The 13,025-nt window shown below is 37.9% G+C and overlaps 1 protein-coding gene across 3 annotated transcripts in view; it reads left to right on the top strand.

The window, feature by feature from the left end:
* The window catches only part of CFAP54 (cilia and flagella associated protein 54), a 244,906-nt gene extending 233,197 nt beyond the window's left edge, over window positions 1-11,709 (top strand). For all 3 annotated transcript variants that reach the window (XM_090275372.1, XM_090275371.1, XM_090275370.1), the window contains one exon: window positions 11,507-11,709. In XM_090275372.1, the coding sequence (XP_090131498.1) occupies window positions 11,507-11,626 (120 nt within the window). In that variant the 3' untranslated portion in view covers window positions 11,627-11,709. The remainder of the gene's footprint in view (window positions 1-11,506) is intronic.
* The last annotated feature ends 1,316 nt before the right edge of the window (window positions 11,710-13,025 follow it).

Raw genomic sequence — 13,025 nt, 5'->3', positions numbered from 1 at the left:
CAACTTGTCTCTGCAGAATTAGTTGGGAAGACTCAAAGGTTGGGGATGATTCGCCTGCTGAAGGCTGGAATCCCTGAAGGTGCAGAGGCTCATTGGGTTTGTTGCTTCATGATGACTGTTGGCTGGGGGCTGACGCTGGGAATGCAGATCGGGCTGTTGGCCAGGATACTACACGTGGCCTAACTGTGGCTGGTTGGGCCTCTGCACAGTATGGCATCTGGGTATCTCCCCCAGAGATCCAGGCAGAAGCTCTATCACTGTTTATGCCCTAACTTTGAAAGTTATGTAATGACTCTTCTCTATGGGTCTCATATCCATCCATATTCCACGTTTGACGTAGACTCTACCTCTCGATAAGATGAGTATTGCAGCCATTTTTGGAAAATGCGATCTGCCATGAGACCCAATAAACACTCCCAAGTTCTAGGACTATTCCTTCTCTGAGCAGAGGCTGCTCTGGGGCACCTGCTCAGGTAATTTTTAAAAATTAGTCAGCACTCTCTCCAAATACGGTTGGTAACTGTCTTGGAGTTCCTGAGTGTGTTTAAACCCTGACAGGAGAGGATAAGTTTGGTGAACTCTCAGAATACCCTTTGAAATAACTTATGCAGTTCTTCCGGGTGTTGAATCGAATTGCACATATCCCTACTTACGTGGGACGGCTTCCATTTCACTTTCTTTAGGCTCTGAAATCCTAAAGGGTAGTGCGAGGCTGTTTAACTTTCTCTGGCTCATTTTATTACATGATCGCATGCCCCTTGGTTTCCTTTTAACAAAATACCCCAAATGGTGTCAATGACAATATTCTGTTTAAACTGTCATTTACATCATTGAGCTGCAGGTTCTACATAGTCCATAGTAGGTGTTTGCTAAGTCTTAATGCATTAAATCTATTCATATAACTTTTTTTGTTGAGAGTTGCAGGGTTTTGGTTTTTCATTTTTTGTTTTTTGTTTTGTTTTTTTCATCAGCCAAGAGTCTTTTTTTCTTTCTTTCTTTTTTTTGTACCACAAAAGAGCTGTCTGAATAGATTTTATGGGCATCTAGAATTACATCTTTCTTCAGTGAGACATCATTCTGTCCTCAAGTGAAGAGTATCCTTTGTATGTAAGTTTATGAGACACCCACTTAATATTCTTACATTCTTTGGAAGACAATGCCGGGTGACATCAGCTCCACATTGCTTTTAAAACACAGCACCGACTTTGATTCCATCCTCTCACTGCTCACTTCTAACTGTCACATTTGGCTAAGGGAAAAAGAAAGCCCGTAAGAAAAGGCCAGGCTATTAACGTGCTCTTCAAAATGCTAAGAAAAGCCTAAGCTGTTTATAGTGTTTTCAAAATGCTCATCTTTTGGAGATTTGCCAGCAACAGTGTGAAGGTGAAATGCGCTCTTGTTCATCAAGGAACCGAGAGCCTTTGTGTTATCTGTGCTCAAAGTACCGGTCCTACTTTTGTTAGACATGCAATTTGGGGGTATAATGGTACTTGGATATAATTTAAACTAAAATATAATCGTGAACCTGATATTGTATATTTACTGTAAAGCAGTGAGGAGTGTGTTCACCGCTTGATAAAGCAAGCCTGGCTTCATTCAGGATATAATTGTATTTCAGATTCAAAGGGAAATTTCCCACAATTTAGTCATTTGTCTATCTTTCAAGGAGGTGAGAGGCAGGGGTATCATTAGCAAATCTGTTCATTGCTTTCTTTCTATTTTGCTGAAAACCAAGTTAAATGTTTACTTCATTCATTTCGCTAAATGGTTTTGTCTTGATTAAAAAATGGACCTTTAAAAGTGGGATTAGATTTTCATTTAGGAGGATGTTGGTTTTTGCTTCCTGTAGTTGAGTCATTTGGCAAACTTTTGGAAATTCTCTGGACAAATTTTCCTCGTAATTAAATACATTCACAAAGAAGGAGCAGGTGTAAATTTACCCATTTTCTTGTTAATATTTTTGACACCAGCTGTTTGAGTTTTTTGTTCTTATTTCTTATTCTACCTGAATTTCAGGCAGCCAATGCCATTATGTTCTTTTCTCAGCCACCTGTGAGAGGATAGTATGGCGGGAAGAGGGCTTGGCTCATTTTAGCCCCAGCTTTGCTCTTGTGGACAAGTCTTTCATTCTTAAACACCCTTGGTCAATCAGGGTCTGTTGAAGGTCTTGAAAGTGATGCATCTTACTGAATAAAAACATGACTGAGTCTTGTTTCTGCCATCCACTGAGGTGTGGCTGTGAGCAATTTACTTCACTTATCATAGCCGCTCCTCCTGTAGGATTACATTGGAAATACCACGCAACCCATTTAGTATGGTGCTGGTACAACGCCACTGGTAAGCCTTCAGTGCATTGTGGTCATTTTATTTATCCCAGCCTTAAAATAATGGGAAATGAGTCATTTGTTCATTTGACCATTAGCAGCTCCTGTCATCAGTGACCTTTGGCCTGTTTAAATGTTTGCTAGTTTTCAAAAGAATAAGAGGACATTCAATAGATGTACTCTTAGTGTTATTTTTCAACCACCCTTTTAAATTAAATTTTTTTTTGAGATAATTGTAGATTCGCATGCAATTATAAGAAATACCAATAATACAGAGAGATCCTGTGTGCCCTTTAGCCAGTTTTCCCAGTGGTAGTGTCTTATAAAACTATAGTACAATGTCACAGCCAGGATCCTGACATTAATAAAGTCAGGATACAGAACAATTTCATCACAAGAACCCCTCACTGTCCTTTTATAGCTACTCAACTTTCCACCCTCACCACTGTCCCTGACCCTGACACTTGACAACTACTAATCTATTCTTCATTTCTACAAATTCCTCATTTCAAGAATGTTATATTAAAGGAAGCACATATTACATAACTTTTGGGGGCTAGATGGCATTTTTTCACTCAGCGTAATTCCCCGGAGAGCCATTAAACAATGGTTTTGATGAACCCAAAAACCCTTATGAGTATTGACACGTTTTATTTTGGCAACAGAATTATCATTAGCCAAAAGTGCACAATGTGGTACCTGGCATATAGTGTGCAGCAAATGTTCAGGGAGGTTCGGCGGTGGGTTCCCACTCCACCTACTTCTACTCTTCCTCCTCCTCCTCTGTGTCCTTCTCCTCTTTCCTTGCCCCCTTCTTCCCCACATCCTCTTATTAATGTTGACCAAGCCTCATTGCTGAAGTTAAAAATTCTAAAAAGAGTTAAATAATTCATGTGAAAGTTCTTTGGAAATTGCTGGTCAGTGTTGGCCACATTCTAAGACCGGCTTATGGTGTACACTGATAGGAATAAAGAAGTCAGCACGAGCGTGGTTTTTCCCCTCGCTGTGCACTTGCAGTCTGCCCTCCACTTTGCTCCTGCAGTGGGAGCTGCTAACCAACAAAGCCCATCATGCTTTGATTCTAAGCAACAAAATCCCATGAACAAAAACACAAATGTCAGTTCACATTCTTTAGAAATCTTTTGCTCTAAAAAAGAGCCTCCTCTCTCTAGTTGCCAGACATCAAACACAGTGAGCTCCTTCATAAAAGCATCAAGACCTGCCAAGTATCGTTCAAACACTAGAGTTTTCATTTCTGTATCGCAGATCAGAAGCCCACAGGCAGACCCAAACTAACCCTTGAAGGGGGTAACCCCGCTTCATCGTACTCAGTTATAGCATTTCTTCCCGTAACTTTGCTGCTGAGATTCAAAGTCTGCCTTTTAAGTGGAATTAAATCCTTACTCTGATACAGAAGTAGGGTAAGAGTAGAGCAAGCTTGCTGAACATTAATGTTTGAGTCAGAATAAGGGTAGGTTATGCTGTGCTAACAAATAACCCTAAATATCTGTGGCAATAAAGGTTTATTTCTTTCTCATGCATAGTCCAATGAAGGGTGGGCAACTCTCCTTCAGCCTGTAACTGTGCCGTCTGGACTCTGTGGCCTCCAAGGTCATCACTGCAAGAGAAGACAGCTAGGGAACTCACAAGATGCCTTTAAGTAAGGTGACCATACATCCCAGTTTGCCTGTGATAGTCACAACACATACCTGTTGGTTTGAAGGAGTGATTAATATTTCTCCTTTTATTTTATTCTCCAAGGTGTCCCAGTTTAGACAGTGAATTAGCGTGACCTTTTCTAAGAGCCAGCTCTCAGGATTTCTGCTCATATCCTACTGGCCTCCACCTAACGAGCAGGGGTGTAGAGAATGGTAGAGGAGCAAGGATCTATTTTAGTGAACACTAAAAACGTCTGGCACAATAGATATTTTCAGGAATGCCACAGATTGTTAAACAGAATTAATTCCATAATTTCAATTACCAAAATTGTGTTGAGCAGATGTGATATAAATATGATATTCTTGTGACCTAAACCATCTCATCGACTCCCACATTGTGGTAGGCTGAATTGTGTCCCCTCCTGCACTGCCCCCTAGATGTCCACATTCTAATCCCCAGAACCCGTCACCTTATATGATGAAAGGGACTTTGCAGATATGAGTAAATTGACGTGGGGGGATTATCCTGGATTGTCCAGGTTATCTCTAATGTAGTCATAGGTTCCTTACAAAAGGGAGGCAGAGTAAGATTTGACAACCGAAGGAAAAGCAGTGTGATGGTGGAAGCAGAGACTGAAGTGACGGGGTTGAAAATGGAAAAAAGAGCTACAAGCCAAGAAGCGCAGGTGGCTCTAGAAGCCTCTGAGAGGCAAAGAGACAGGCTCTCCCTTAGAGCCTTAAAGAAGGAACCAGTCCTGTGGACATCTGGACTTCAGTGCAGTGAAACTGATCTCAAATTTCTTATCGCCGAGACTGTAAGCAAATGAAGTTGTATTGTAAGCCACTGGGTTTATTGTAGATTTGTTATAGCAGCACTCAGACCTTAATGCACACATACATTCTGAAGTTCAGCAGCTGACTTTAGATTTCTGTCTCCAGTTAAGGTAGATACTATTAGTGTTCTTGTTTCACATGTGAGACATTGAGGCCTGGAGGGTTTAAGTGACTTGCCTAAGCTCCTGGAGCTCGTGTCAGAGCCAGGATTCATGTGTAGGCAGACGGGCTCCTCAGAACATGTCCCAAACCACCCTGTTCTATACTGTCTCCCCAACTACCCCGCTGTCCAGCTCTGAACTCCCTTTCACCCTGTCTGTCAGTCATGAGATGCCCTGCTCCGTAGGCCTCTCCTCCCACTCCCATCTGGCTTCAGTCTCTTGCTTTTCTCATGGGCTTGATGTCACTTAGGACACCTTTCCAGCTTCATTCAGCTTTTGGAGTTTTATGGAAGGGTCCAGGCCTTCCATAGGGAATTTAGGCCTCAGGTGAAATTACTGAATTTCTTCATATTTAAGTTTTGGGGAAGATATTATTACTAAATCTTCTTTCTCCTCTTTAACTTCTAATTCTCTTCCTCATACTCTGGAGAGGGGAATGTTCTCAAGAGTAATCAAATAAAGTGATTAACAGAAGTAATACTGGAAGTGTTGAAGCTTGTTTTACCATGACTCAGAAAAGAAGCTTCTGGAAATTTGCTATATGAATTCTTACTTAGTTATCACTTTAAATCTCCCCTTCCTTTATACTGGTTATATACTAGTATGCATTTTTCCATATTGCCACTTGTTTAATGGCTCGGTAGTTAACCACTGAGTTAAGTTTTACGCCTGCTCTGAGCCACTCAGATCTCCCTTCCAGGAGTGAAGAACTAATCTTCCCAGCCATAGGAAAGTGCTCCCGACAGCCCTTGTCTGTCTCTCAGCTCTCTCCGAGAATTGGCCCTGGCTAAAGGACATGGCTTCTTCCTTGGGGGAAGTCTGCAACCAATTACTGGATTATATGGGGGTACAAAGACCTGACTCGCCTACCGTGATCAGGGGTATCTTTGAAGGGCCATCCCAGCTGCAAAGCTCCCTGTGGGGTGGGCTGTGCAACCCGGTTTTTCTCTCTGCCTAATTCTGTTTTCTTCCCTTTCTCCATGGGTGTTGATCCCAAGGGTATTCCCAAATAAACTTCCCAAAAGCCAAGTTCCCTTTCGGGTCTGCTTCCCAGGAACCGGACCAGCAAAATGAGTTAAAAATAAAAAATGAAGATCCCTGACTGATGATAAATACATAAGGGTGCTCAATTAATCCTTATTTTCAGGAAATAGAAGTGCTCTAAAGGAACTAGAAAATACACTTTCCAGCTTAAAGTTTATTTTTTCAATGTAGAAATAGGGGGGAAATATCATGCACAGCAGCCATTCATGATTAAAAAATACATTCTACAATGTGACTCATATTTCAATCCCAGTTTCTTTTGACCTCTATTTTACAGTTAATTTACAAATGAAATGAACTCTATAAAAACAAAGTCTCTAGCACATGTCCAATCCTCAATAAATGCAGCCTTCCTTTTTTGGTGAAATAGTTTTTCCAGAGTATAAAAACAGGACTTGAGAAAGCTTTAAAACCATCTTCTAAAAATAAAGGCAATGATGTAAAGTGAAATGTATTCACGCGTAAGTACTATATCAGAATTTATACCCTCTCATCTCCACAGAGAATGAGGGATAGACATTCAGTTTTACAACATGTTGAATATAGGCATTTCTGTTAAATCTTCTATCCAAGAAAACTCTTCCTCCAGTTCTTCCTACAAATCCCTGATTATAAGCACTGAACCACGGCCATGAACTTGCATCTAGCCTTTAAGCTCTATGCACTTCATTGTTAATTGCATAACTCATGGTTTCTGTTCTAATGAAATATTTTTGATATTTTAAAGAGGATTTTTCCTATTTGAGATCCTTTATTTGTTCTTTATATGGTGAAAAATACTTTCCTGGGTGTGTGTGGGGAGGGACAGAGAGAGAGAAAGAGGGAGAGAGAGAAAGAGAGTGAGAGAGAGAGAAGCTGTTCTTTCTGCACGATAGGATGTCAGTGTTCAAAGGCTCTTTGATTCTTGAGCAGTCAGAATAAGACTTGATATGTACAGCCTATACTATTGGGTTTTTTCTTATGGGTCTCTTTTGGTCTTAAAGGATTGTTTTCTTAAATAGTTTTCTATAAAAAGCATATACCTATAATGATGATATTACTGACAGCTCTACCACTTTTCATCAAGTAGTGCCCTGGCCAGAGTATGAAGGCCAATGTGTGCAGAATAGGTGCTAAGGAGGAGGAAGGGTGTAGGAGAAGTCCCAAAGATGTCTACTAGCTGAGCGTTGCCCTAATTTATGTAACAGCCGGTAGGATCGTAACATGGTTTGCCTCACACCCACCAGTTTGACAATGACACCAACTGGGAGTCCAACCACTCAGTTCATTTCTGACACTACCACCCAGAGTTGCTGCAGATTCCACAGATAAAGAGCTCAATCCAAGGCTGCCCCCACTTCAGACACCGACGGCAAATGAGTTGCCAGGGTACCCACACTTATGCTTGCATACTACAAGTTTGTAAGCTCCCACGATGTTGCCTCAGGTTTGAAGATTCACTGGAATGACTCACAGAAATCAGGAAAACACTATGTGCGATTACCAGTTTATTATAAAGGATACAACTGTGGACTCGGTAAATCAACACTGAATAGATACAGACCAAGACACATATCTAAAGAAATATTTTACCCGTTCATTCAATCATTTTACTTGAAATCTTGTAGAGTTGTTTTGTTTTTTTTTTTAATTTTGAATTCTCTGGGAAGAAGGTGTAACTCTGACTTCAGATTCTCCTAATACAGGTGTGAGCAAAAAGGTTGACAGTTGTGAGTATGCAAAACACAGAGTTTACTCTTATATTATTTATTAATTATTGTATTTATTATTACTCTTAGTAACCTAATTTTTCCCATTCCTGTATTTATAGCATTGATATACTTTGGCTGTGAAATCAATTTAGCATGTTCAACTAACTCAATATTTTTTAAAACTGGACTTCATTATTTTGATAATAGTGACTGAAATTTTACTGTTTAGTATACAGTATTCCCTCAATATGTTTAATATTATTAATTGTTAAGGATATGACATTAAAAACATAAAGAAATATTTCAAAATATACAATAGAATGTCTAAAATTAAAAAGTAAAATGATCAAAGTGTGTGAAGATGTGGAATAACTGACTCCCTCATAGATTACTGGTTGGGGTACAAATTGGCCAATCACTTTAGAAAACTATTTGGTAGAATCAGCATAACCAATTTCCCAGAAAGCTCCATTTTTATCTATACCTCACAGAAAGGTATACCTGTGTATACCAAAAGGCATGCTGATTCATAATAACAAAAATACAAAATGAAGTTTTAAAATGATATGAAACTGATAGTGATACGTTCATGCTGTGGAAATTATGTGTCAATAAGAATGACCAAACTATCATTAATACTCAATGACATGGATGAATCTGAGGAACATAATGTTGAGCAAAAACAACAGACACAGAAGAGTACATATTTTATGATTCTACTTAAATACAATTAAAAATATAGTTAAAACACACACATAAAACTAAAATATTGGCACAGAGGCCAGAATAGTGGTTACTTTGCAGGAAGAAGGGATGATTAATTAGTGACAAGGAGGGAGCCTCAGAGGACTGCTTGGATACAAATCGTGTTCTGTTTCCTGATTTGACCTGTGGTTATGAGGATGTGTTCCTTTTGAAAAGGATCAAGTTGTACGCTTAAGATACTCCTTCTTCTGTCTGTAGGTTACATTTCAATTAAAAGTTTATATAAAGAATTGTGTTCAACAGTAGAAAAATATAGACTATTGTGTTACAGTATAATAGAAATAGCTGGAATTTGAAGCATCAGACTTGTCCACCAACGGGCTTAAGATGCCTAGGTACCTATAAATGTAGGAGTGATAACACAAGGGTAAGTTCTGACATTTTAGGGTAATTTGTGTTCTCCAAAAGACGTATATGAATTAATAACTCCAGGATGACAACTATTTTCATTTTATCTTCCTGATCTGAAGCTTTTACTTGTGGCCTCCTTAAGTAAATTTAGCAATTAATCTTCATCCTTTGACAAATAGCCATTTGTTTCTGCAGGTTCACTGCCAAGGGTTAGAGGCCAAAGTGCTCTATCTGTATATAGTATATAAATTATGTCATAAGATGCTTCTAGTGTTATCTAAAACTAACTTGGCCACTAGTGGTGTTTTTTAACCACTTTCATCTTTAACATCAGAAGAATTATACAATAGCAGAGATATAGCACAAGAGAAAACATACATATTTTAATGTTAATTATTATTTCTGTGTGTACTACTTTGAAAATTATCTGCTAAAGGGTATTACTGAATGTGAAGTCTTTCATCACCATATAATAGACTGAATGTTTAGTGCAATTAAATTGCAATGAGATATAACCAGAATAATCATAGTAATTACATATATTTTCAACATATTAATAAACTAGGTAATATTAGTTCTCTAAACTGTTTCCCATTTTTTAATAAATAAAAATAGTCATTAAATGGCAAACAGGTTTTATAACATTCTATAATAATATGCTACCCTTGGGTGTGGAAAAACCCTCATATATTTCTGATTGAAGTATTAATTGCCAGAACCTATTTGGAAAGTAATCTGGCAGGAAATGTTAAAAAGTAAAATGTAAACATCCTTTGACTAAACTAACCACTTTGGGAAATCGGTAACACTGAAATTAAACCACCTTTACCCAGGAGACATATAAATAGATAAGCATGTACACAAACCAGAAACAACCTCTTTGGTAAATGAATAAATTAGGATATGCCCATCCCATGCATTATTATATAGCCATTAAAAATAATGTGTTCAACAGTGATAATAAAATGCCGCCTTTATCAGGTGTTTGTGACAGTTACCCTTCTAAGTACAGTTGACCCGTGAGTAACAAGATTTGAACTGTATGAGTTCATTTACATGCAGATTTTAAAATAAGTACCTACTGTACTGTAAACGTATATTTTCTGTCTTATGATTCTCTTCATAGTTTCCTTTTTCTAGCTTACTTTATTGTAAGAATATAGTATATAATACAAATAACATACAAAATTTGTGTTAATCAACCATTTTTGCTATCACTAAGACTTCCAGTCAGCAGTCGGGTTCTAGTAGTTAAGTTTGGGGGGGCAGTGAAGGTTATACACAGATTTTCAACTGCACGGGAGGGTCGGTACCCCTAATCCTGACATTGTTTAAGGGTCAACTGTATTTTATAGGTGTATACTCTTTCCATTCTGGTAACCACAATACTACTAGGAATTAGTATTATTATTTCCACTTTATGGATGAGAAAGTTAAAGTTCAAACACATCAAATATTTTACCTAACCTCACATAGCTGGTATATGTTGAGCTCAAAATTGGAACCAGATTGTCTTATTCCAGAAGGCACACTCTTAACCTGCATGCAGTTGTTCTATCTTCCTGAATTAAGGGTGGATTTTTTTATATATTGGTAATTGTAAAAGCAAATAACGGAAATCAAGTTATTCTGTTTCAAAAAAGAAGGGGAAAGAAAAGGAAAAAGAAAAAACCCACGTGAATATACATTTGTATGAGGATTTTAACAGTTTTGGAAGACTACTCCTCAAACTGGTAACACTAATTACTCCAAGATTTAGTGAGGAAGGAGATGGTATTAATTTTTATTTCTTCACTTCTTTATTTGATGTTATAGAAAACCCTGGAATACATTTGTCACTTTTTAATCCAATAAAGTGAAAAAAAAAAGAAAAACTAGTCTACATTTTTAGGTTCATTATGTTTTTTTTGAGAGTTAACATTTAACAAATAGACAAGAAATTAATAAAACCTGTCCTCTTAAGTTTTTACCAGAATTCAGGCCTGCAAGGATCTAATTCATTATGGTCATTCTACATGACATCACTCACCTTCAAAAATACTTAGACTCGTACGAAGTGGGTCCCCAGCAAGCATTTGTTCACTTTTCTTCATGTTTTTCTCTCATTCCTGCCCTTCTCTCAATCAAATCTTCAGTGCTATGGTCACCTAAACTGTCTTATTTCCCGTTTTCCAGTCTCTCAGCTGACTTTGGCTACACTAGTCCTTGGCATGGAAAATGAGCTCTAACACAATTTACTCCACTGTGGCAGGATCTAAGCTTCAAACGAGAGAGGGATTTTTGTCACAGGGCAATCTGTTATGGAAGAAAGCATTTCATTAGCACCAGAGCCAAAAGTCCTACATTTAGAATCATGTGCAATGATTATGTAAATACAAATAGTTCATATTTCTAGAAGTATCTGATGTTTTATAAGCTCATTTTTTTTGATTCATAGATATGAATCTGTATGCTGTTTTATAGACTCATAGATATGAATCTTAATAGGCTATAGAATGATATATATGACATTTCAGCAGTGTAAAGATGTGAAACTTTGTATCTGACTTCAGGCAAGAATTAAATATCTTTCACATAAAATTATTCTACGGAACTGGTATTTGTATACTTTGAGAACATGACTTCAGTCAACAGTTTGAAACAATGCACTTCATGAATATTTTAACGCTTTTTCTCAGGTTCCATTTCATGTGTCGCTGCAATCTGTATTCAATCTGGAGAGACTTTTTGATCTTGCTAATGGCTGTATCATATCAGGAGGAAGCCTTTTCAACTGGATTGTGTCCATTATTCCCTGAACATTCTTTTCATGTTAACCTTATAAACGGTTTCATTGTTGATGTTTTTCCTAGTTGAAATGTTTTGAAACTGTCCTCTTATAACAAACAAAATAAAGTTGTTTTCTTATACAAGCTAAACTTTCTTTAAAAACTATAGTTTTGAGTAATGTTTTAATTTGCATTTGAATTCAATGACAATGCTCTTATTAAGACGTCTTGCAGTACTACTCATAGAAAATATGTGTGTACAGTCCAACTATTCACATGTTTATAAAAAATAGTTTATGTTTCCATTGCCTTTAGATGTGTCCATATTGCAAAATTGAATTAAGCCAGTGATTTTCAACTGGGGCGGGGGTGGTTTGCATCTAGGGTGGGGTGGGGGTGGTTTGCATCTAGGGTGGCAATCTCCAAAGACATTTTTGGATATTATAACCAGAAGAAGGATGCTACTGGCATCTAGTGGATAGAAACCAGGGATGCTGCAAAACATCCTACAATTCCCAGGAGAGCTCCCCACAATCAAGATCTATCTGACCAAAAATGCCAGTAGTGCCAAGGAGGAGAAATCCTAGTTAAATCTCAACATGTGGTAAATTTAACTTTGGGAGTTTGGGAAGAAACCTGTAACAAATTAGACCTTTCTTATGTTTATACTTCAGAGAGGAAACATAGCACACAAGTTTAGAGCATGGACTATGGAACGGTATAGATCTGAGTTTGAATAATAGCTTTATCACTTCTTAGTTCTGCTACTTTGGGAAAGTAATACATTATTTAGGCCATTGTTTTCTCACCCAGAAAATGGGGATATTAATAGAATTGCTGTGTGGATTAAATTAAGTGATATGATGCAAGAAGGTGCTAAGCACAATACCTGAAGTGGTAATAGTCACCGTGCCAAGAATTTTCAATTCCCTGCCAAATTGGAAGAGGATCATGCATTTCTGGCTCATTTTTTGGCATCGAAATTTCAAAGTTTGGAAGTAGCCAAGCTAGAATTGTCCTAGGATGCTCCATAGAGGAAATGAGTCTTGAGCAAGACTTTTAATTATAAGAATTTTTTGGTTGAGAATTTGCTAGTAGGCAGGATGCTAATAAAAGAACAGAATCATAAAAATGAAAATGAATATGATATATGTGCAAAGGACATTCCTACTACCTATCTGTAGTGGACAATCACGATAGAAAATGAGAAATTCTAAGGGTGGAACTAGAATGAAGACTATGGGTTTGATTCATATATGATAGGGTACCATTACTGATGATTAAGGAGAGGAGTGGCAAATTCCAGACACTAGTCGTCATCGGCAGCCGTCCGTCTCGAGAGACGATGGTGTAGCTTCTTAAGAGTCTATCTGCACCGCCGAGAATGGTTGTGCAGTCCGACTCGGGAGTGACACGGTATCTGTCTCCT

Source organism: Furipterus horrens, unplaced genomic scaffold (genome assembly GCF_987537825.1).
Source record: "Furipterus horrens unplaced genomic scaffold, mFurHor1.1.pri manual_scaffold_4, whole genome shotgun sequence".
Taxonomy (NCBI): Eukaryota; Metazoa; Chordata; class Mammalia; order Chiroptera; family Furipteridae; genus Furipterus; species Furipterus horrens.
This window is presented reverse-complemented; position numbering and strand designations above follow the sequence as displayed.